At 37.5% G+C, this 25,828-nt stretch overlaps 1 protein-coding gene across 3 annotated transcripts in view; it reads left to right on the forward strand.

Moving 5' to 3' along the window:
• Nucleotides 1-25,828, forward strand: part of LOC120543437 (VPS10 domain-containing receptor SorCS1) — a 1,156,507-nt gene that overhangs the window by 1,126,237 nt on the left and 4,442 nt on the right. For 2 of the 3 annotated variants that reach the window (XR_005636356.1, XM_039776557.1), the window contains one exon: nucleotides 12,054-12,211. Coding sequence is in view for 1 of the 3 variants with exons in the window: in XM_039776557.1 (XP_039632491.1) it covers nucleotides 12,054-12,211 (158 nt within the window). In the remaining 2 variants the exon portion in view is untranslated. The remainder of the gene's footprint in view (nucleotides 1-12,053; nucleotides 12,212-25,828) is intronic. The other variant, XR_005636351.1, reaches the window with a different exon arrangement.

The raw sequence follows: 25,828 nt of genomic DNA on the forward strand, positions 1-25,828 counted from the left end.
GGAACTTGTGTGTTCTTCTTCCTGGGAAGACTGAGTTTTCATTTTCCTTTGTTTTCATGCCATAGATGGGCATTTTAGGTTAATTGGTTTAATCAGTGTGTTTGTGTGTGTACATGCGTGTGTGTTGGTGTTTGATTGTGACCCGTTATGAAGTTCAGTTGGTGTAAGGATGGGCTCTAGCAACCCTGTACTTGGATTAAGTGGAAATAAAGTGAATGGATAGATGGATGCATCTGATGGACATGCTGTTTGTCCTGGGCTCATTGCTACCAGCAACCTCACACCTTAAATTTGTATTAAGTGGGTTTATTACATGCTGCAAACTTGAAATGGATGAGCAGGTTAGAAAATGGATAGATGAATGGGATCAGCAAATGGATGGATAGGTGGATGAGCTGGTGCTGATGTGATGAGGATGTGATAGATTCATGTCCATTCAGAGTTGGTTCCTACCTAGAGCCCATTGAACATTAGCACACGTCACAATATAATGGTAATAACATGTTTGAAAAACAGATGAATTTTCTTTATTGATCTGAATGATTGTGACAAACTGCTTTTAAAATATGAAGTGCAAATTTTCAGTATTGGGTGTCCTTGTCACTGTGGTTCAGTCCTGGATTTTAATTCAGAGTCAGTTGCTGCTCACTTAGTGGTGGAGTGGAGGCTCTGAGGCTAGGGATTTGCGCCGACAATTGGAAGGTTGCCGGTTCATATCCCATAAGTGCCAGAAGTGATTCCACTCTGTTGGGCCTTTGATAAAGGCCCTTAACCTGCAGTTGCTCTGTTCCATTCAATTTGATCTAGTGTGGTGCTGAGGTGTCACCCGTTGCACGGCTACACATGGGTACTAATCTGGGGTCCTAAGGTAGTTCAACGTGTAGTTGGTGTGGCAATGCGTTATATCAGTGCATGCTCCCAGCCTCTCTCTGGTTGCTGTCTATTCTTGTATTTGCACAACCTGAGCTGGATTACATGACTCTGGAAATCTGTTCTTCTGCTTCTATGCCTTTCTTCCCAAATATACAGTATTCATGATATGTCAACTATCATCTCAAAAATTGCCAAGTATGTGTGACTTTGGGTGTGCAAGAATTCCCTCTGATGAACAACTGTCCTGTCCAGGGTTCTCTCCTGTCTTGTGTTTAGCAGGTTTTGGGTTGTTCTAAAATGGATTAGCAGGTTAGAAAAGGAATGGATGGTTTCTGTAAGCCAATCAGTCATGAACCTTATTTAAAGGCATGGTGTTAATAAATCTTATACCATATAAAATTACTCCAAAACCACATACAGTCTCTAGTTGGTTTTGGAAATTTGCCCTTCTAGATAGATGGGTACATGGAAGAACATGTATCATGGCATTCATGTCTAAAGTGATAATAGTAGATGATGTTTCCCATATCCCAATGCCATCACTGGTGAAATTTTAGAAATGTAGCAGCCTACTTGGTATAGCTGGGAAAATAAAGTAATGTGCAAGAACAAAACTGCACATATGATGTTACTACTGCTGCAGACACAGCACACATCAATAAGGACAATTGGCTTCCTCTGAGCATGTGTGGATTTCATAGACCCAAAGCCTGCATATTTGGGCTCTGGGCCCAGTTATGATAAATTTAAGCATATTTCAACATGAATGGATGGATGATTAAGTAGATATAAAGGCCATATTTTCATAATCTGATAGTGAGGATGCATCAGAAAAGTCTATTTTGCTCCATATAATTTGTATCATGTAAGAGAACTAATAACAAAGCACATGTTTAGTAACTAAATTACTGAGGTAGTATATGAACTGGTCTTCACCAGAGACTGTGAAAGATATGACACGTCCCACTGTTTTAACAGACACTTATTACATGTGTGTCTTACATTTTGCAAGATCAATACTCCTTGATATTTCTATAAAATAGTAAACTAATCATGCTAGCAGTATTCTGCATTTTCATTATATGCTGATGCTGTATTCATGACCTGCAGTGTACATTCTGAGAATTGAGAAACTACATGAAGAGCTGATTGCCTAAGGCATACATATTTGTGAATCAAACCAACCTAAAATGCACGTACAAAGCTACATACAGGGAACGGAAGAGAAACATTTTGGAAAATATGTCAACCCATTCAATATGGTACAGACTGTTTTTGCACTGAAATATAAAGAGCTTTCTTTAAAGATTGAAACATTAGACAAGCTTGTCAGACAACACTCTGGCAAATGGACAAGGGAAATATCAGATTGAATCTTTAAAAGGGACGCCGACTTTGAGGCATAATTCCATATGGGCACCCGCAACCCAAGGGCTTACATTCGGTTTAATAAACAGTTGGGTTTTTACTTTTTGTGGTTTTATTCAGGTTATGCCTGAACATGGAATTAGCATTTTAATTATTGATCAGCAATGTCTTGGGAAGTCTGTTTTCTAAAGACATGAAAAAGAAAGATATGTATCAAGAAGACTAACATTTTCCATTGCTTCTCTTGAGAGTACGAAATGCTTGAACAACAAGCGATCTTTGTAGTTCAGCTGTCTGCATTGCTTTCTAGACTGTTGGACTAAAAACTGTTAAATGGCTTCTTAAGTTGTGAAGGGGCATTTGGAGGAAGAGCAGATAAATTACATTTTATTTCAGTGGCAGAACTGTTAATGCTGTTACTTCTCATCTCCATTGGCCTGGATTCAGTATTCAGGCTGATGAATGTCTGTGTGGAGCTGGCATGAAATTCATGTATACAAGTGGGATTTTTACGAGATATATCCCAAAGGTCTGCTTATTATGCTAATATAAGACTCTGAATTACCTAAGTATAAATCGAACACCTTCCTTGTACTCGATGGCACTGGGATATATGATGGTAATCCATGACCCTGTAGTAAGTAGGTTCAAAAAAATGCACACATGGAAGGATGTACATTGTAAAAGTTACTTAATACTTACTGTATATATAAAGGTAATATTGGATAAAGTCATGATGTGATATCACAGGAACTCCAATGAGGTAAAAAAACACGGAAGTAATATTATCTTCTTATATAATACGCTACCGTGGCTGTCTGTTTGTCTGTCCAGGATATAAAATCACCTGTAGCTCACACAGTTTGACCTATTGACCAGTAATTTGGTGCACATATACTACGTTACTGGTTTGTCATAAAATAAGTTTGTATTTGACAGGTCTTAGGCTGTTGCCTCATAGTTGCAGAGTCCTTAGTTTATACCTATGCCCAGTTGCTATCTGGGTAGAGTCTGCATATTTTCTCCAGGGGCCTCATGCAGAACGGTGTGCGTAGAATTCACACTAAAACATGGTATATGGACAAAAGTGGAAATGTTCGTATGCACAAAAAAATCCAGAGGTATAAATCTGTGCATTCACCAACTTCCACGGTCAGCATGAAAAGTAACGCATGTGCACGCACCTGCTGTCACTTCCCAAACTCCTCCCAGAATTACGCCTCTTTGAATATGCAAATCAATATAAATAACCGTTAAGCTCAGCGTTCTGTGAAAAGGCAATGGTAAAAGCACGGTGGGAAATAGAAGAATTTCAGCGAATACCAAGTGGAGGCAAGGAAAAACATACTATTTGTTGAGTATAAACAACAAAAGGAAGTTGATTGATTGACAGCGTGTCGGAGAAACTTGAAAGCTCAAGTTCACAAAGTCGCACAGTGGCCAAAATAAGAAAGAAGTTGTCAGATACCAAAGTCGCAGTGAAAAGGTGAGTCATAGCCCACCGTGTGAGTGTCATATGAAAGCTTATTAGGGTACAGAGAAAAAAAAAATAGGGACACAATCCATCTATCCTTCCAGTCTCACGCCAGCCCCAGCGCGAATACAGTGTGAGGCAGGAACAATCCATGAACAGAGCACGAGCTCCTTGCTAGCGTTGCGACACTGTGTCCTCACATGTTTAACTATTAACAAAATAGATTATTTAAATTAAGTTAAAGTTGTATCTATACTAATAAAAGGTATCTATACTCACTCACTCACTCATCACGTATTCTCCAACTTCCCATGTAGGTAGAAGGCTGATATTTGGCAGGCTCATTCCTTACAGCTTACTTACAAAAGTTAAGCAAAGAAAAAGAAACAGAAGAGAGAGTAGGGGTCAGTATGGATTTTGGAGCCACTGTGAATAGTTATTATGAAGAATTGAACATGCAGAGTATCAGTATTAAGTTAAAGTGAAGTTATAAAAAGGCCATGTTAAAGTAATGTGTTTTCATCAGTGTTTTAAAGTGCTCTACTGTATTTGCCTGGCGAATTCCTATTGGCAGGCTATTCCAGATTTTGGGTGCATAACAGCAGAAGGCCGCCTCACCACTTCTTTTAAGTTTAGCTTTTGGAATTATAAGGAGACACTCATTTGAAGATCTAAGTTTAAATTAAGTTCATAGACGCGCTGCTGCTGGCATTTGTCATGCCTACGACGAATACAATATTTGCAAGATACAAGTTTAATGCGAAGACGCAGGGTATAAACAAAACTTTTGATCACTTTGTAACGGAGTTAAAATTGCTGGTGAAGGACTGTGCTTATGCAAACGAAGATGAGATGGTCAGGGATAGAATAGTGTTTGGCGCAAACTCAGCAAAAGTGCGAAAGAAACTTTTAAGTGCCGGGTCTGAGCTAACATTAAATAAAGCCATGGACATTGCAACATCGCACGAGATAGCACAAGCACAGCTGAGAACCTTCAATGCATGTACTCTGAGCGACTCACGTGAACTGACTGTGAACGCAATACGCAGACAAAAAGCAAGAGCTCCAAAGAGTGCTGAACAAAAAAAGCATTACACAATTGAGAAGGCAGCAATAGAATATGAAGCGACTGACGCATACACGCATATTCATAATTGAAAGAAATAATGATAATCAAATCCTTGATGACAGCAACACTAATAACAGTCACAAAACAATTACATTGATAATCATGTTACGTTATTTTTAAAATGTTTCCTTTTCTTTTTCATAACTTCTTTAACACACTACTTCTCCACTGCGAAGCACGGGTATTTTGCTAGTCTGTATAATATAATAAACATATTTTGCTTCATTTCATCTTAAAAATGATATCATCATCATATGTAAATAGGCGCTTTATAAAGTGGCTCAGGTTATGCAATATTATAACTGTATTTACAAGTTTACAGTGAGGTGATTGTACTAATAAGTACAAACAGTTCTACAAGGAGCACTTGGACTGATTGATTGCGTTTATAGTTCTTGGGATGAAACTGTTTCTGAACTGCAAGGTCAGTACAGGAAAGGCTCTGAAGCGTTTGCCATATGAGAGAAGTTCAAATAGGCAGCATGGCTGAGACAGCGTGTACTTCACACTGTATACCGATAATTCTCTTTCCGATCAGCTGCTGTAGAGCTGTGATTCCACACTCAGATACAGTGATATAAATACTCTGAGTGGTGCAGTGAGAGTAATATGGAAAAAGATGATCCACTGTGGCAAACCCTAACAGGAACAGCTGAAAGAAGAAGAAGAAGGTGCATTGAGAGTAACAACGCTAACGCAGCTATGGTATTTGGAATAGTTTGGCTATTCTGTGGACCATTATATTGTTACAGGTTAATTACAATCAGATGCCTTAAACTAATAAACAATATGTGGTTAATTTCAGTGAATATGATAAAGCCACGTCAGGGATTTGGATCTAAAAAAGAAAGGGAAACCACACTGGAACAAAACCACTGCTTTGACGCTGGGTGGCACCAGTTTACAAAACCGAACAGAGAACTTGTGTACGCCAGGGTTTGAGCTACCGTGAAAATGTGCGTGGCTTTACACCAAGTTTAGGTTTTATACATCGTGATTTGAGCGTGGAAACGGGAGTATGTAACATTTTTGTGCATACGCACTGTATACATGAGGCCCCAGGTCCTCACGTTTATCTCTCCAGGTCCCCTACATTTCCTCCAACATCCTAAGATCTGAGTATTAAATTGAATGGCAACTCTAAGTTGGCCCAGTATGTGGGTATGTACTGTATGTGCCCTAGTCTTACTGAAACCAGATGTATAATATACGCATCTGAAGACAGCCATGAGTGCATATTGCTTAAAACTGGGTGGGAACAATTAGACAGCTCACAGAGTGTTACATTTATAAACCAATCAACGCTTCATAAAGGCAGCGCTTAAAGTAAGGGCAGTGATTTTGAACTGCAAAGATTAGAGGTGCTCTCATGAACCTGGTCCAACAGACAGCAAGGTTCTGATTATGATGAACTCTCTACAGCTGAAAAGTCTCCTAAAAAAACCCTATAGACATATAACAGTGTATTGTGTGTGCAAAGAGCACATTGCAGGTTTTAAAAATAAACATAACCTGAAGTAAGGGAAAAAACCTTTCTGTAACATCAGATTATACATTGGCATTTGAAGGCATCATTGGACAAATGGTAAATATGAATGATATGTTGTTGCAGATGCTGGGCATGCTCCCCTTTGTTCAGAGCTACAACAATAGTGTAGGAGTTGATGTATATTCAAGACAATATGAACAGCAAAATATGCATTTGAAGTAAACGGTGTGTCACACTACATCAAAAGGACTGCCATTAAGAGAGCTGGTAAGGAAGAGCCACAGGAAATTTAGATTTCAGTACTCAAAACACCCAAGTCAACACATCTGCCTAACAACAGCAGTAGATGCAGAGATGAGGCTATATAACATCCACCTTCTAACTGCATGTCTAAACAAATAGCTAATCGTCTAATTTGAAATTAAAAAATGCCATTATAAAATGGCCACAGCATTTTAACACATTGTATATCACAGACCACAATGCATATCAAAAACTCTATTTAGTGTTGTTATATGATATAGTGATGTAACAGTTAAAATGGCAGAAAGATATCGTAGCAGACAGAGGCACTTCTCAAATATTAGCTGCGGTGGTCTATGTATGTGTGTCAATCCCCTGCAGTCGCGTCAAGTCTTTTGTTCAGTTTCTTTTGCTCTCTCCCTGAAACCCCTGCAGCAATTTAAAATGCACAGACTGGAGAAATTGGATGCAGTTATTGTAGAAAGAAGCTCTGTGGATATAGCCTTGCAGTGTAAGATTTCAGCACTGTTTGGTACACACTTTTTAACAGGTTGCCTCAAAATGTGTATTGTCACTTGAGGATCACATCTGGCCCCATAAGACTATTTATGTAACTCTATCAGGATTTAGTTTCTGCTTTGTTCCTAGTGCTACCAGGATATTGTTTAGCACCTCAAAACCCTAAATTGGGTTAAGTTGGTTAAAAATACAGATATATGAATGATATATATTATTTGTATATCTTACTATAAAAAGAGTTATTTAAAATGCCAGAATAACTTCATTTGAAGTTTAAATGTCTCATTTTACACAATCTGCTTAAGATTTCCTTGAAATGTATGTAATTTACATATTACTATACACTCAATATTTTCTGTAAGATGGACTGGCACCCTGTACCTACTTTGTACCCTGGATGGGCTCCAGTTGCTATTACCTTGAACTGCATTGAGCGATTTTGATAATGAGTTGAATGGATACATACAGTATATAATATGATTTCAATGTCAAGAAACTAATCTTTTACCATAACAGTTAACTGTATGGAGCCCAAGATTAGTATCTTTATGGAAGCAATTTAATTGACTTTATGAAGTAAAACCGGAAGTAGCATTGCAATCTTTACATTTTGCAGAAACCAGTTTGATTTACAGGGTGGTTTCTTTGCAGAAGCTGTGAATTCTTCCTGTGTTCAAGGAGGTTTCTTCCCAAAATGGACGGTTTATGTAGTAATGCTAAAATGATCTGGATTGAAAGAGTGAGTTTATGAGTAGGTGGGTGGGTAAGTGAATATTAGTTTATCATGTACCAGATAGGTGGCCTATCCAGAATTCATTCTGCCTTGCACAAACATCTACCTGGATTGACACCATATGTCTGTAATGAAATAGGCGGGTTCACACAAAGAAAGAATGGCTGCATGAACAATTGCGGAAGAAAAAAACCCAAGAGGAAGACAGGACAAGTTCAATCAATTAGATTTTTATTCAGTCACAGATGAGTACCTGGATTCTACGTTGCAAGGCAGAAGAGAAAAGTTAAATTTTTTTTCTATTAGCTTTTTATAATTTCTTCTTCCTCCCCCTTCCTCTTATTTAATCAAAAAGCATAATATCATTTACTTAAGCATTTTATTTTATTACGCTAATGGGCCATCTGTTCTTATTTTTTTCACTTGTCAGATAGACCCTAAAGAAGGAAAGGTCATCTTTCCTAAGGCAAATAGACGCGTTTCTAAAGAAACTGAAAATTGTCTTTGGTCAGGTAACTGCACCATCTTATGACAGACGCCTGTATGAATAACCTGCCATTATAGCAAAACAGCTTTGTCAGCTATTAACCCTAAGTAGCTTGCAAGCAGTTAATTTTGTTTTTTTCACACAATCCTCAGTTACGCGTATGGCATTATTAAATTTGGCTTATGATGCTTGCTAGTTTCTTTCCGGGATTATTAATTGGCAAATCTGCAGAGAAAGTGCTCAGAGTCCACAGGCTAACTTTCTGTTTTCTGATGACATACTGATATGTTAAGTAAATCATTGTAAGAAAGTAAAAATGAAAAGTGAACTTGAAATAAAATGTTAGATACCAAATATAAATATTCTATTCACTGTTTCTGCCAGTGTTAAATCTGGGGATTGGGAGGATGAAGTAGATTTTTCTCATGCACTATAAAGATATAGTAACAAGCCTTTTTATAGATATCTAGATGTTAAGTCTGTTATTTCAAAAATAGTGGGTTCTCTCTCCCAGAAAAATTGTCTTACCAGAGCAATGCATGAGATTATTTTATCTTGAGCAGAGACAGATTTACTGACTTTTTTGGTTGACTTCAGTCCAATGCAAAGCCCAAACGTTTAGTGACACACTATGGAAAAACAAGATAATGTTTAGAAATATCTCAAACTGCATTCTGACCTATCTGGAAATACATTTAAGCTTTCTCAAAAAGAATTACAGATATCTGAAAAAAAAAAATTTTCAAGATATTTAAATTGCAAACATGCATAATAAATCTCCAAAATATGTTCTGATATCTTGAAATTGCTCTCAAATGTAATTCAAGAAATTTTGAAATAAGTTACCGTGAGTTTTGATATATCTGCAATTCATTTTGAGATATCTTAAAATAAACAGGATTTTCTTTTTAAAGAACAGAACATTTTACAGGAAGTGATTCTGAGATATCTTGAAATGTATTTGAGATATACTGAAATGCATAGGAAGTTAGTTTGAGATATCTGAAAACACCTATTAGATGTCTCAAAATGCCTACAAATGTATTGTAAGTAGTGTTGAATCAGTAATAAAATTTCGACTTCTGTATTGATACCAACTTTCGGACCTTAGCACTGCTGCCGGAACAGTTCTGAAGAATAAAATGGATATCTCCAAAACACCATCTTGACACACTACACACCGCTTCCCTCTTCATAGCAAGAAGACATGATGTGTGCAATCATCTAAGCCATAAGTGGGGAGGGTCCCCAGTGAAGTCTCCATTGTGTTGAATCAATGTGTTTTTTGGGGTGGGGAGGGTTCCACCAGGAAGTCCCGATTGCGTCGAAGGCTGTAGTTTCATTTTTGTGAAGTCTATAGAATGGATGTTTTTCCATGTTTATATTAGTGGTGATTGTCAAGGGAATTGGGAGGTGGAGAGGGGTTGAGTGATTCTGAGGAAAACGTATGTTTACTAAATCCTGAAATGCTAGTACAGTACAATTTTAAAATTTGGGGGTTTTTGTGTTTTTCCAGTTCCAGTATAACATGTAACTCTAATTTTAAGATATCTCAAAATGTATTTGAGATATATCAAAATGCACAATAGCTTATCTCAAGATATCTTGAATTGCATTTGAGATATCTTAAAATGCATTTCAAATATTTCAAAATAGATGCACATTCAGATATCAGTAATACCTTTTCAGATATCTTAAATGTATTTCTAGAGATCTTAAATACATTTTGAGATATCTCTGAGTGTTAGTTTGACTTTCTCTATTTCTTCATTTCGAGATAATTTAAAATAGACAGGAGTCCCATTGAATATGAAATTTTAAAGGAAATTATCTTAAAATGCATGCAAGATCAATTTGAGATATTTCAATATGTTTCTTAGATATCTTGAAATGGACACAGTTATTCTGAGATCTTGAAATGCATTTGAGATATCTCATAGTATACTGCCACTATCTTAAAATGTAAATGAACATATTTTGTGATATCTGTAAATGAGTTTCAGATGTCTTAAGATGTGAACTACATTTAAGATATCAGAAATTCATTTTGAAATATCTCAGTGTTATTTTAGCTTACCATAGACACACACAGTCACACCTCCATGCTGCAAACACATTGACACATAGAACCTTTAATCAATGTGACAACATGTGGGTGGGCTGGGAAATACCAATAGATGTTATAGTAAAGTAAAAATGTTCTGAATATATATACCGAGTGGTCATTTTTATAAATATGACAGGGAACAGCTGATCCATGTTAACTCCAGGGTGTTCAAACAACACATTGGCTGATTATACTCCATCTGTTAAGCTTGGGCTATATGGTGAACCTCGTGGCAACTTTCTGCATACAGGGAGCAATGGGTGAAGAAAAGTAAGCACTTGGAGGAGTAAACACACAAAGTAGGATAAAGTGCATTAAAAGTTAAAACAATAAAAACTTCAGCTCTTCTACATCTAAATTACTATGATCTTGCACCTTCTCTATCTGGTGAGGTGGCTCACTTATTTGCCAAGCACATCACTGCACGGAATACTCTCTTTCACCTCCGACTTCACTCTCTCATTCAATTTCTTTCTTCATATCCTGGTGCCTCTTTATCCCACTGGCCATGTTTGGCACACAATCCTCCCAACTCTATATACAAAAACCCTCTAGCCATAAAGTAGCATTAATACTGGTCTTGCAGATTACTTATTGTCAAGCCCAGGAATGACCTCTGGGGAGAATATTTGTACAATGGACACAAGGCCGGTAGCTTCCGATGTTCCTGTAACTTTGTGATTATTATTGCCCTTAAGATGCAGGGATTCCAAGGGCAGCACCCTTAATGTCTCCTCTATTAGACAGAGAAAGTATTGTCACATAAGTTACCTTCTCGGTTCATGTACCCAGAATATGCCAGAAGGCACTACAGTCCCTGAGGATTCCTCGCTGGTCTCACTCTTTCTTCCGCCAAATGACCAGGTATCTCTATTGAATGCAAGTTCATGCCTCTAACCAGGCCCACTCTTTCCCTCATGCTTATGATATTGTCCCTGCCTGCAACCCTTGCCATATTCTACCCATGACATGTGCCAGATCTTTCCTGCTGTCATTGTATTTCTCACTCACTCACTCACTCACTCACTCACACTCTCTCAGTTGCTTCTTTTCAGGCTTAGCCCTGGCTTGTGTCAACCTAGATATCAACCTTCTCTTGATATCCCTTCTCATTCAGTCACACCTCTCACACATTGTTCAAATCAATTCAACCTCTTTTGTGTTGTTTTCTCATCAACCATCTGTTTCTTATTACAGAAATGCTTATGGCTGGATGTTATTAGGTTGGTAATCCATTTCCTGAAAACTTCAGCAGGACCATACTTCCTGACAGTTGGTGCCTAGACAACCTTGAAAACCACTTAAAACTTTCATCATACTGATTCTCTCTCAGTATCGCACACACAGACTGTTAATAGTTGAGCATTTCTTTTAAACAGCAGTGTCTACACTGACAGAGCCGTTACTTCTGTTGGTTGAACAGGTACACCTAATGAAGTTGCCCCTCAGTCAGTTTTTGAGTGTTTAATTGTATTTTTAATAATAATTTAATGCATTTTTTCTTTTCAGAAATACTGTAATATCCTTTACTATTCAATTCCTCTTCCCTGCTACCAGCAATGAAAATGTGTTGTAATAGCATGCAGGACCTTGTGATATTTATCCATAACTGTGTTTTGTCTCTTCTCAAGGAAGATCCCTGGCATCAATGTCTATGCACAAATGCAGAATGAAAAAGAACAGGAAATGATCAGTCCAGTCAGTCCCAGTGAAAGCACTCCAAATACACAGAGAGACTTGGTGACTTCACTGGAGATACTGGATGAAGAATTAGATACACGGGCAATAGGTAAATTTTTTCATTTTTCAGAAAATGTACTGCCTATTGCTGATGGTAACTTAAAAATCAGTTACATGATTGCCAGATATTTTGACAGCTCTGTAGCTCAAAGGAGTTTCTGCGCATTTCTAAGGCTTACTAATTAAAACTGTTACACTGTACTCGGCAAGTGTTAAAGCATACAAACATTTTGCATGGAGCAACTTTATTTCTGCTTCTGCAAACTTAATTATTTTCAAGGTCCTACTTGTCATTTTTGTTATTCATTATAGTTTTTTCATGCTGTGTAAATCTTCATAGTATAAAACTCATATCTCCAATTAGAAGCAGTGGCAAAGGGGCAAGATGTGTTACAAAATAATGGGTTCAACAAAAGAGTATGCATGCAAGAATAAAACTCCCTCATTCACAAATTGTCCCATGTTATAATTCTTATCTAAATGAAATTAAATTATTTTTGTATGTTTAATGATTATTTTAACTTCATCAGAATGTTAAGGGTTGCACTGTCATAATGAAAAAGCAAATCACAAAGTTAAATAAGAGAGGATTTAATGATAATAACAACAGCATTAGTTACTTGTATATACCGTATAAAATTTCAAATATTGAATCAGAATTACAAGTCAAATGTACGCAAAAAATACCCAAGGTATAAGACTATAGAAAAAAATGTTTCCGACCAAGAAGATTCAAATTACAGCTAAAGAATGCCATGAGTACTTGAGGCCGACAACTGCTTGGGTTTTCAATGCTGAATTCTTTACGGATAACTTCCTTTTTGTAAGAAATGTCACAGTCATTTTTATTACTCATTGTTTAAAACATATTCCTGACAAATGTATTATAATACTGCGGTGGGTTGGCACCCTGCCCAGGATTGGCTCCTGCCTTGTGCCCTGTGTTGGCTGGGATTGGCTCCAGCAGACCCCCGTGACCCTGTATTCGGATTCAGCGGGTTAGAAAATGGATGGATGGATGGATGTATTATAATATATACAGTATAGTACAATATATGATCATTTTGATCTCTATACACCTTTCAAAGAAAACAATTGTATACAATAAAAATAATTCTTTACATCTATATACTGCTTTTCTAAGTACTCAAAAGAGCTTTCAATAGTGAGTGAGGAGCCAATTAAACCATCACTAAAGTAGGTATATCATCCACCTGAATGGTGCGACAGCAGCCATTTTTGGGCCACTACGCTCACCACACATTATCTATTAGGTGTTGAAGTCATGAAAGAGAGCCATTTAGAGAGAGGGGGTGACTAGGGGGCCAAAATGAAAAGGCCAGGGAAAGCAATTTAGCCTGGGCATCGGGATACACCTTATTCTTTATAAGGGATGCCCAAGGTTCTTTTATGGCCACAGAGAGACAAGTCCTCAGTTTTATGTCTGAAGGATGGCACCATTTTTACAGTACAGTGTCAATGCACTGGGACTTTGGGATTCACAGGGTTAGTGCCCCTTGCTAGACTAATGATAATTTGGCAGGATGGTATATCTAGGCCAGTGAGTATTGTGGAAGACGAATGTTCTCTTCGTTCCCTTGTACTAATTCATGTCTGAGAAGTAAGCTTTGTGGAAGACGAATGTTCTCTTCATTCCCTTGTACTAATTCATGTCTGAGAAGTAAGCTTTACAAAACCATGTAACAGCATGCTTTGTTTTAGCAAACAGAAAAATGTTTGTGCAAAGGACTCAAGGTCTGATCATTCCACACATGAGTCTGCCTTATCACGTTTTCCCTTAGCTTACATCTGAACGCCATAACAAAAGGAACCAAGAAATCAAGTTGCACAAGGGGCGTTGAAGGGGCTAAAGGTTTGTGTATAATAAAGTGTTGACTGTTACATTTTATAATGATATTAAATTACGCATTCTAGGGGTATAAAACTGGACCCCACCCAACAGACGGGGTTCAGAAGAGCCCTGACGCTGTCATGTATATTTGATTGTCTGCTTTTCTGAAACTCTTCTCACCGTGACTCTGAAAATAAAGCTGCTTTATAACCGCACCTGCTGTCGGGTCTGAGATTTCGTCCACAGTTTCTAATAAGAAAGGGCATTTTGATATATCAATACTAGGAGGCTCCACCCACTGCTCGCTTCGCTTACTAAACCCGGGGGCAGGTGTTGGGCCCCCATCTGTCCTGCAGTTGAGCCACTCCGTTAGAGAAAGTGATTGTATTTAAAGATATAGCGCAATCCCCCCTGGCGCCTTAGGCACCCAACCCCCAGTTGCGTGCTAGTAGGCTGTCCCACGACTTTCTTGACATTTTAGTTTATAATTTAGAAATGGAATAAGAATCAAAAAATCTAACCACATCACATAAGAGTTAAATAAATTCTGAAAAGAATGATACCAAACATGTATTATGTAGGTTTTAAAATGAGCAGATTTAAAGCGTGACAAAAAAGTCACATAAAATCGTTGCACAAAATCGTTGCGCTCTTAGGCTTAGGATTTTATATATAGAGTGTAGATTTAAGGGAAAAGGTAACACAATAGAAAAACAAAATACTACAAAATCTCAAAAATTCTTTGACCGATTTCATTGAAATTTAGTAACATTAGAAAAAAGAAAATAAGCCAAACTTTTTGTGTTGATGTTGAAATATGTTGTTAATTATGCTTTAGTGAATGGGACTGTAATGAAAACAGAAAAGTCAGAAAAGGTGTGCGGCATCCAAAAGATTGCCTGGATTAGGCCTCACTCCAGTAACCCCAGAGACCTTCTTCAGGCCTCACAAATCAAAAAGAGCCTTCCCAAAGAAGGAGAAACAGTACAACTTTTCTTTGGAAAGATAGACTATGAAAAGAATCTTTACAAAAATAAGACATATTTGCAAAATACCCTAAAAACAGAAGAAACTCCACAGAGGCATTAAAGGGGTCAATCCACATTGAACAATTGACAAAAAACACAATCCAGAAATCCGAATCCTTAGACAAAGCAAATATATTCATAAAACCTGAATCAAAACCAAGAAACAGTAATAATCACAATAACAATTAAAATCATTTATTCTTGAACTGCTGGTCTCCATGTCTTTTATAGGGTTGGGGTTAGTTTCCAAACAGAGACTGACAGGTGTCCCCGCCTCTTGGGGTTCCACCCACAAAGAACATGTAACATACGTTTAAAGAGACAGGACATAATTCTAAACATCACAGGAAATACATAAAAAATAAAACACACAACAACTAGAAAGCAACCGAAACAATGAAAGACCTAAACACATGTAATACCACTGCAATGCCACCACAATAACCTATTTCACCACAGCCCTGAAAGCAGTTGAACAGGGACATACAGGTGTATGGAAGTGAAGAAGCAAAGTGAAAGGAGGAAATTTCAGTGATGCACAAAAAAGATGTGTTTAGCAAGTGCTTACCAAGGACTGTGGCTGTGAGTGCAGTCAATTTCTCATAAATGATCCAGTAAGAAATATATTTAATATATACAGTATTGTCCTGCAATACTGTGTGCAAATACCAGCATGGGTACTACTATTCCCATCAGCCACTGCACTGCTCCAAATGATTTCATCAACACTCATAAAGTTTAAAATAACAGCCACAATAAAAGTGGCATTTCATCTAAAGTAGTATTTTTTTAACACAAAACCACTTTTTCATTGTCTTGCTGGGTTACAGTGTTTTTCTTATAGCAGTTTTAAAATTTTAAGTCCCCTGACAGCATTTGAAGAGCGGGAGAGTGGGGGGAGGGGGCGGGGTGCAGGGGGGTCCCCTTCGTCTTCGTGGAGCATTAATTGCTTTTTGAAGTTTAAAAAAAGACAAAATAAGATAAAAAAGAAAAAACTCAAATAAACCAACAGAGCCAAGCCGTGTCTGAACAGCATGATTTTTTCTATAGCAGATGGAGATGCTGTTTTTTCAGAATGTGATAAAAAAGCGAGTATTAGTAAAAGTAATTAGTAACTTTTACAGTTTTTTTGTTGGCAGACATTTATTCAAAGCCACTGTATAATGAGGCAGAACTTTCCATCCATCCATTATCCAACCTGCTATATCCTAACTACATGGTCACAGGGGTCTGCTGGAGCCAATCCCAGCCAACACAGGGTGCAAGGCAGGAAACAAACCCCGGGCAGTGGCAGCCCACCACAGGGAGCCCACACACCAAGCACACACTAGGGACAATTTAGAATCGCCAAATGCTTTTAGTTTGGAATGAATCAACTTTAAATCACCTTTGTAACATAGGTGAATAACGCTATTGGTGATGTCCTGTGGTACGGAGTTCTGCTGCAGTCTCTTTCACATCAACACCACAAATTATTTTATGTAGCATGTTCAACAATTAGCAGCTCATGTGAAATAATATTAGCCCCGGTAGAAAAAAAAAATACAGATATTGCATGGAGAAAAGTACATAGTTACATAGTATTTCTGACAACTCCATTAATTCATGGCAGTATAACAGAGACCCATTGACTTAAAAAATTTCTTGGCTGAATATGGGTAACTCAGCTAGTAATACATAAAAATGGAAAAAAGACATCTGTGCATCCATGGCCAAACCATAATGCAGTATGTGTAAAATGTTTTTTTTTTCTACCTATTGTTACAGACTTCACTGTCTAGTTCTTATGCTCTAACAATGCAGAATTTGAGTCATCTACGACATGCTTCTGCAAAGTATTTTTTAGATGAGAATGACAGCCAATATTTAATGAAGTGCTGTAAGATGGTTAGATGTTTGAAGTGCACAACACTCTACATTGACTCTAGGTGACATTTTAGCCTTTTATCTCTTGATATAAACTTTTCTCAACACACATCCCAAAAGATTTAAAAGTAGAAATCCAAAAAACCTAAGGTTAGTGAGGTGTAAAATCTAGTCTAATGCTAACTCAATTATTCAACGGTTTTAGATTGACTTGATATCATATAAAGAAGAAGGATCAGGTCCATCTTAGGGTTGCAAGAGATTATGATGCCTGTTGTCCTATTGACTGTGGGGCCACTTACAGAAAAAGCCATCTATGAGACATTAAGAAGAATAGCTAAGAAGGAAATATGTGGAAAAAGAAAAGGGCGTGGGTTGAAGAACAAAAGGAGATGTAATATAAAGAATCAACAAGAGTCAGTAACCAGACAGACAAAAAGTCAAGCAGAGCTAAAAGTAAATCAAAAACAGTAATCAAAAGAATAATCCAAATCTCAAGAGACTGTCCTAACACAGTGTAATTATCCCACAGCTAGGACACGGAACACTGACATGTATCTATCTTTTATAAGTAGGCTTGATAGCACAATATTTCAGGTGACCACCATGTCACATAACCAGCAACAGGCATAACAACTACATCAAATAACACAGGGGCCATGCAAAGGTAGTCACCAAAGAAACACAAAATGTGTTCTATCTTGGCAGAGAAAGAGGATAAGCTTCATGTAATGAACCCGGATTAAGAAACATGGTCAAAAAATCATGTCAAAGTAATACCCAAAAGACAACACTGATCAGGCGTCAACCCTTATAGTTGTTATAGTTGTATAGTCTTAGAAAAAAGCTGATCCTTGTTTACCAGAAAAACGCCAACACAAAACAAATTTACCCAGGGCTCTTTGAATCCAATCTGGAATGAAACAGCATTTTTCGCAATGGTCTGAATACTGTTAAGCTGATGATTGTCAATGGTCGCGTACTCCCGGTGGACCGTGAGAAAGACTATCACAGTAACAGGCATGCAAAAACTCATAAAATAGTAACGCCTATAGTAAAACAAAATGGCATTTAAATAAGACAGAAAAAATTCTTAACTTTAAACTAAAAGGTTGTAAAATTAAACTGACATCAGAATGGATTTCACTGTGGTTGATAATCCCAGGAAAAAAAAATAATATTGTCCCAAAAGAACACAGAAAATTAGCTAAAAATGAAAGAAAAATGCCCATTATAATAAAACGGGGTCTGGGAAATAACAATAAAAATGAACACCTAGTTAAAATATAAAATAAATTAGTATAAAAACCAATGGCAAAATACCGTTTAAGGTATAACCAACCTTGGTTCCTTCCTTGCACTCAGCGCTACTTTGATAGTCCAAGTCTTCCTGTGAACCTCTTAAATTTATTAGAAACATAACGAATGAATGGATGGATGGCATCAATGGATGACTCTAATGTAACAGTGAACAGCATGCAATGCTGCTATTGAAATGACTGCACCACCCCTAATGGTAACAGTGCCAGCCTCCCAAGCTATAGGTCATTTTCTTTAGCTCAGCTGACCAAGTTGTTTATTTCCAGATGAACAATAAGTCATGACATATGCTAAAGGAAAAGCCGATCCTGATTAGTTAATTATTGATTAAAAGTTCAGTGCTCATTTCATGTGTTTTAGTGTCAGCAGAATAGCTTCCTGTTAAGATTTTGACAAGTGTGCAGGAAACACACACTCAGTTTTCTTAAAAAACGTTTCACTGTTTGTATTCAAGAATGTTTTTGTTATGTTAAAGATATTTCAAATAAATTACTTCCCAGTATAATCTTTCTGCATCATAGTCTACTCATGCCAGCTTCTGAATGCCTTCAGGGGCAAAAAAGGGTTTTTGGTTTAAAGTAAAGCCAGTGTTGCACTGCTTTGTTCATTTGTTCTTCAGTTGTAAGTAAACTACCTCTCAGTGCACCTTTTGAAAGGTCCGGACAGTAAAATAGGTGGTTGAGAGCCAGCCATTTCATTTTTTTACAGATATGCATAAGGTTGGCAGCTGTGTAAGGCCGTGCATTACTGTACAATATTTTTAATATTGGATAATACAGAACTTTGTTCCCATACTAAGCAAATAAATAATTTCATTAACAACTTTAGCTCAAAAAAGCACACCATGCCTTTCTTTCCTTTTTTGTTGACACACAATTTTGTTCATAACTCTGTAACCGCATGGACAACATCAACAGGGTAGTGAACCGCCAGCCTAAGGAGTACAAAGTGGCAACCTCCTTTTCCATCCATTTTTCGCAGCACTCTGCTCCTACACTAAGTGAAGCACACTATACTGTACAACTAATAAGATGTATTGTATTGTATCCGTCTTTTTGAACCTTTATAAAATTTTATGTGATATTGCAACTTCTTCCCTTTGTAGTAAAACTTCCATAAATTCCTCGGAATCCTTGACCTCCATTAATGTTTTTTCTTGGTTTACTTTATACAACATTTGGAATTATTCTTCATTTGCCTTTTTTGACTTTTTATCAGGTGAACCTTCTGCTTGATCTGTAGTAGTAGAGTGTTGAAATTCTAAAGGTTGTTTGGGCCTTTTTTAAAAAAAATACTATCCACCCCTATTATCAAAACTTCTATTTTACTCAGATATATTGTGAATGATAGGCAGCATCTGGCTGTGAGGCTGCTTTTTGTCAAGCCTAGGAATCATTACCAGGGTGAGAGGCTACATGGACACCAAGCTAGAATTGCTTCCAGCAGCCCAGGGTCCCTGTTCAATTAAAGCACAAAAAAGCCACCATTTGGTGGGGTCACACAGTACCAAATTTCCCCACTTGCATCTGAATGCTTTCTAGGGGTTGGACAGGTGAGTATGATCTACCTGCCAGTATTCATTGATCTCTGAAATTAATAGCCTGACAACAGTATCTACAGGTATTTGACACGTGTGGGCAGCGAAGAGGTTCTGTAAACTTTTGCAATTCTTCTTTGGTCTCTTTCTTTAGCTCTTTTCAAAAGGTCTTTCTTTCATCTGCTGACCCTCTGACTTTTATTGTCTTGAAAGAGCATAAGAAGCACTCTATTTATTTTTTTTGTTTAATTTTTGTACCCCTGACTGTTGCCATTCAGGAGTAATGTCCTAGTGCTCTTCGCCTTCTTGTGCCACCTCCACTCCACAGGAGACTTTGCTATGCTCTCCAGTGTTATTCTAGTGCTACCCTTTCCCCTGGGACGTCTTGCATCTTCAACCTCTAAGAAAACAAAAATTTGCACTGACAGTGAGATTGTAAATCAGTATGTCAATGTAATAAAAAAATGTAAATATACTTAGCAACAGGCAGAGGCACCATTGCAATGAGATAAAGAAAGCTGTCTTCTAGTGCACTGGTGAAAATGTCATGTCTCACTTTCCTGCATGTGTGCTCCTCAGTTGTTCTTCTTTGCCCAACGCCTCCTGGTATATACAGGACCTCCTCCATGTATTGGTGTGGCACTATTTTTTTCCTAGAGAGTTTAGCTTGGGACTTGGTCTTCATATTATGAAGAACAGATAAGCCTTTGCCATAATAGGCATGACTATATAAGATACACATTATAGAAAGTCATACTTTGATATGAAAGTTGGCCTTGACAAAATAAAAAATATACAATATGAAATTTTACTAACACTTTGAACTGATAAAACAAAGACATTTCAAAAGGACATATTGATGGCAATGCAAGAAGCAGATACCCTCCCAAAATGTTCTGAGCACTCCTCCATAGTCCCAATCCACTAATTGTGGTGCAGCATTTTCAGGCTGTAAGGAGAAACCTCTGGGAGTGCCTAACTAATGTATCATCCCTTCTTCAAGAGTCAGATGAAGAATTGTGATGCCAGTCCGTGATAAGCTATGTGTCTTGAAGAACTAGGAGTCCCAAAAGCACATAAATACTTCCAATATTGCTTTCTAGGGGAGATTACTATCAAAACTTTGAACAGAAACAAAAAGGACCTTGAAAAATCTTTATAAAATAAAAGATTTATTTTTTAACAAAAACACTCTGTAGCACCAGAAGCTCATTGGATCACAAAAAGAATTGCCCGAGAAAGCAAGCAATCCATGGCAAAACAGTCCCAATACAGAATTCCAAGGTGAAGTCAAAAACAGAGCACACGTTCAAAAATCCAGGAAATCACAATAAGCACAATTGAAACACAAGTAAACACTCCACTCGCTGGCTCATTCAACCACCAGGAATATTGGGAGGCCCTTTAGATTTAAAGGGCAGAGGGCAGTTCCTAGCGGTGACTGGCAGGTGGCCCCAACTCTTGGAGGACCAACAACAAAACAAACACATGAGACATAACCAAGGCATTTTATAGTCACGGATGAAAACAAAGAATAATACACATGATAAACAAAATAAAGGTTAAAATGAATAAATGTCACAAAAAATGGCAAAATAGACAAGAAAAATTACTTTGAAGCCCAGCCAGGGGAGAAGCACTGGCTGAAACATGACACCATGATTTTGAGCTGCATGTTTCAAATTGAAAATTTCAGTGTTGGGTTCCTGTTTTCTTTTAAGTATTGTCCTTTTGCTTTTAGCCACATCACAACTAACACAATTTTGGTTTTGTGACAGCAGTTTGTGAAATTTGTACAAACCTGAAATTTAAAATAATCAATAAATCAGAATTAACCAGAGCACTCTTAGTCACCCTTGGTACTTTGCCATCCTCAACATCTCAGTGTACTTCATGCTTAATTGCATTTTCTTTATCAGTTTAACAAGAAAAATACAAATAAAATAAAATAAAAAAAATCTTTTGTGCAATCCCAACAGCTTAGTACTTACATCCACACAGTGTCCTAAACATAACCAGCAGCATCAGTTAAGATTTGTAGGGAGAAGATCACAAACTGTAAAGGTGAAGTGATCTCAGACTGGCATCACATTGTAATACTAGAATCCGGTTTTGTTAAATTAATAGTAAATTAATAATTCATTTAATTCCTTCTCTTTATCATTCTACATATTGCAGGGTTTTTATACTTTATATCTAAGACTAGACATTAAGCCCGTTACAATAACGGGCGCTAGAACAGTAGTGCATAAACATTTGTATGAACAGTCTATATTAAATGGCAAGGGACCTTGTATGTGGCTGTAATATGCGTCACTGTATTGTGTGCCTTTAATTTTCTCTCTTAGTAATACTGGTTTGTATTTCCGTAAAATGCCTGTAATTTTGTCAGACAGTAATACAGTGGAACCGAAGTAATTTCCCCCATAGGATTGTATATAAAATACAATTAATCCGTTCCAGACCGTATGAACTGTATGTAAATATATAATTTTTTAAGATTTTAAGCACAAATATAGTTAACTATACCATTGAATGCACAGCGTAATAGTAAACTAAATGTAAAAACATTGAATAACACTAAGAAAACCTTGAACAACAGAGAAAACTAACACTGCAAGAGTTATAAGCGCTATAGCCTTATGACCCGCTCGCTAAAAACACCTTTTTTAATGAGTCCGTAATCTAATAAACAACCAAGAAAAGTAACATTGCAACAATGCATACATGCGCCTGTGTGTGTGTCTGACTCTGTCGTGGGCCTACGTGTGTGTGTGTGCATGCGTGCATGTGTGTGTGTGCGTGCGTGTCTGTCTCTGTCGCGGGCCTGCGTGTGTGTGTGTGCGTGAGTGTCTGTCCCCCATGCGGGCCTGCCTGTGTGTGTGTGTGTGTGCGTGTGTGTGTGAGTGTGAGTGTGTCTCGCACGCGGGCGGGCCTGCCTGCCTGCGTGCGTCCGTCCGTGCGTGCGTGCGTGCATGCGTGTGTGTCTGTCTTTCGCGCGGGCCTGCGTGCAAGGCAAAACAGATTAAAATTAACAAAGCCAGGAGCTGCTATACTTCAGTTACAGCTTCTAACAAATCAGTTTTTCCACACATGAATTTGTCTGAAAAGTAATTATTGATTCACAATATATCTTGTCTAATAAAACCTTTATGCTTAATGTCAAGTTCAGTCTTACACAAGTTATTACTTTCGACATAAACTAATTGTCCCATGGTGCTACAGATCAGGCTGCATCGACATGGATTCAGAACTTGGCCTGGTCACTGTTTGTGTGACGTTTTGCTTGCTCTTATTTTGCCCTGGTGGCTTTTCTCCAACATCTCAAAGGCATGCAGGTTAGGTTGCCTGGTGTCTCCAGATTGTAACAGTGTGAGTCAGTGTGAATGTGTGTATGCCTGTGCTCTGCAATGGATTGACATTTGTCTTAGTTCAATGGTTTGATATCCATAGAACCCTATAATGAAAATTCAGATTTTGGAAATGGTTGGAAATATGAACTGATATCCTTCTTCGAATAATGCTGACTGACTGAACTTTGGAAATTAATGAGCCTTAGTGCAAGCAAATTACTGCAGTATATACTGTATGCTTAGATATCCTTTGAATATGTACTATAAAATGCATCAAGAAAGTGTTGGGGTCCCTGTGGATAACCCTTTTAATGTCCTGGATGTCCAGAGAACAGCAAAAGAATAAAAGTGATCAGATAGGCACAGAGCACCAGTTACAAATTAAGGTTTGGATCAAGTAGGAGCTCCATCCTTTATGAAAGCTGGTTTGTGACTGAACTTCTGTTGGGATGTTGATTTATATTCTATTGAATTGGAAAGAGCGGGCCCTGTAACATTGTCTTCTGGTGACTTCACCTCCATTCTAGAAAAGGAAATTGGATATGTAGTAAGCAACGGCATAAAAACCTCCATCTTTCCTTCATCCATCCGTAGTCCAGCACCCATTAAACACTCCAATAGCTCATGTGTGTTTTACTTGGATTCAAAGATTTTGCAAGTTCATGTTCAGAAAAAATCTGGCTATTCAATCATACTGTCTGTCTCATTTTGAAGATTTTAGAATTTAAATATACATTTTTTGTACAGAAGAAGTGTGACATTTACAGAACATTCTTCTAATGTACAAAAATAGCCCAATTAGGAAAATTTCTAAACAGGCCAACAAAAACTTTCCTTTTCTTGTACGAGTTAAACTATGGGAAAAAAAACTATTGTTTCAAAGCAAGTTAATTTTTAATTGTGATAGTTTATTTTGTGTTTTGGTGTTGGGAGTTAAGGTGAGAGAAAAAAACAAAGAGTGTGCTCTTTGTACAGGTAAGTATTCAGTATAAAATAAGCGCAGATGAAAAGCATGAGGAAAAATCAGTCAAAACGGCCAATCCATTAATAACAGTTCAGATAGACAGCAGCATTTTTACATTTCCTCATTCTTATTTCTAAATCTTGATTCTCAGAAGCAAGAAGTCTTTCTTAAAAAGAGTTCAGACAAATAATAGCAAATCCTGTCCTAAAATAAAAATGACATGTCAGTAGTCTGACAACAGCCAATAAAAATGCAAAGTACATGAAATAAAAGACGAAAAATTTTATTTGACCATATAAGTAACCAGACCTAATCAAAACTTTCATTGGATATACGTGGGACACAAACAACAGTGAAGTACAATACTTGTATTTATAGTCGTTGTTGTCCCATGTGCAGAGTACAGTGAAATTCTTATTTGCACATGCTAATTGATATGCAACCCACCACCACTCTCCAGCACCATCATCAGTGAGTAGAACAACCTTATCTCAAAAATGTAAGCTGTTATTTGAGTATTTTGATTCATGTTTTTTGTGTGGTGTTTCCCAAAAACTGAATGTTTAGGTGTAGGTAGGTGTAAAATTGGCTTGGACACAAGAAGCAGATAGTCATTGTGCAAGGAACCTTATCAGAATTGGCTGACATTGTAGTGATGTCACTCAGGGGTCAGTGCTAGGGACTCTGCTATTTTTAATATATATAAATGATTTGGATAGGTACTGTATATATGTAACAAGCTGGTTAAGTTTGCAGGTGCTAGGTGGATTGGTGGATGATCTAGAATCTGTTTATTTTTTACAGAGGGACCTGGACAGCATACAGGCTTGGGTAGATTTGTGACAGATGAAATTCAATGTCAGTAAATTTAAAGTAATACACATAGGAAGTAAAATTGTTGGGTTTGAATAGACAAGGGGAGGTCTGAAAATCAAAAGTACACACCTTATGAGAAGGACTTAGAAGCTGTAGTGGACTCTACGCTATCAACAGCCAGACAGAGTTCAGAAGCCATTAAATAGGCAAACAGAATGTTAGGTGATATAGCACCCTAATATCTAGAGTACAAGTCCAAGGAGGTTATGCTTACGATTTATAATGCACCGTTTATACCTCACCTGGAGTCCTGTGTGCAGTATTGGTCTCTAGGCCACAAAATGAACATAGCAGCACTAGAAAAAGTCCAGCGAAGAGTGACTAGGCTGAATCCAGGGCTATACGGGATGAATTATGAGGAAAGATTAAAAGAGCTGAGCCTTTTCAGTTTAAGCAAAACAAGATTAAGAGGAGACATAATTGAAGTGTTTAAAATTATGAAGGGGATTAGTACAGTGGATCAAGACTGTTATTTTAAAATGAGCTCATCAAGAACATGGAAATACAGCTAGAAACTTGTTAAGGGTAAATTGCGAACAAACATTAGGAGGTTTTTCTTTACAAAGAACGATAGACACTTGGAATAAGCTACCAAGTATTGTGGTAGACAGTAGGACTTTAGGGACTTTCAAAACTTGACTTGATGTTATTTTAGAAGAATTAAGTGGATAGGAGTGGTGAGCTTTGTTGGGCTTAATGGCTTGTTCTTGTTTAGATTGTTCTAAAGTTCTAATAAGGCATTCTTTCCTTTGCACTCAGTATTATTACCTTTTGAAGTGAAACGATGGAGAATAACCTGTCTGTTTAACACTGTGTGTAAGTGATAAAAGCCAAGGAATAATAGGGAAGAATTACTCCTTGCAGAAGATA

The sequence above is a fragment of the Polypterus senegalus genome, chromosome 1 (assembly GCF_016835505.1).
Source record: "Polypterus senegalus isolate Bchr_013 chromosome 1, ASM1683550v1, whole genome shotgun sequence".
NCBI lineage: Eukaryota > Metazoa > Chordata > Cladistia > Polypteriformes > Polypteridae > Polypterus > Polypterus senegalus.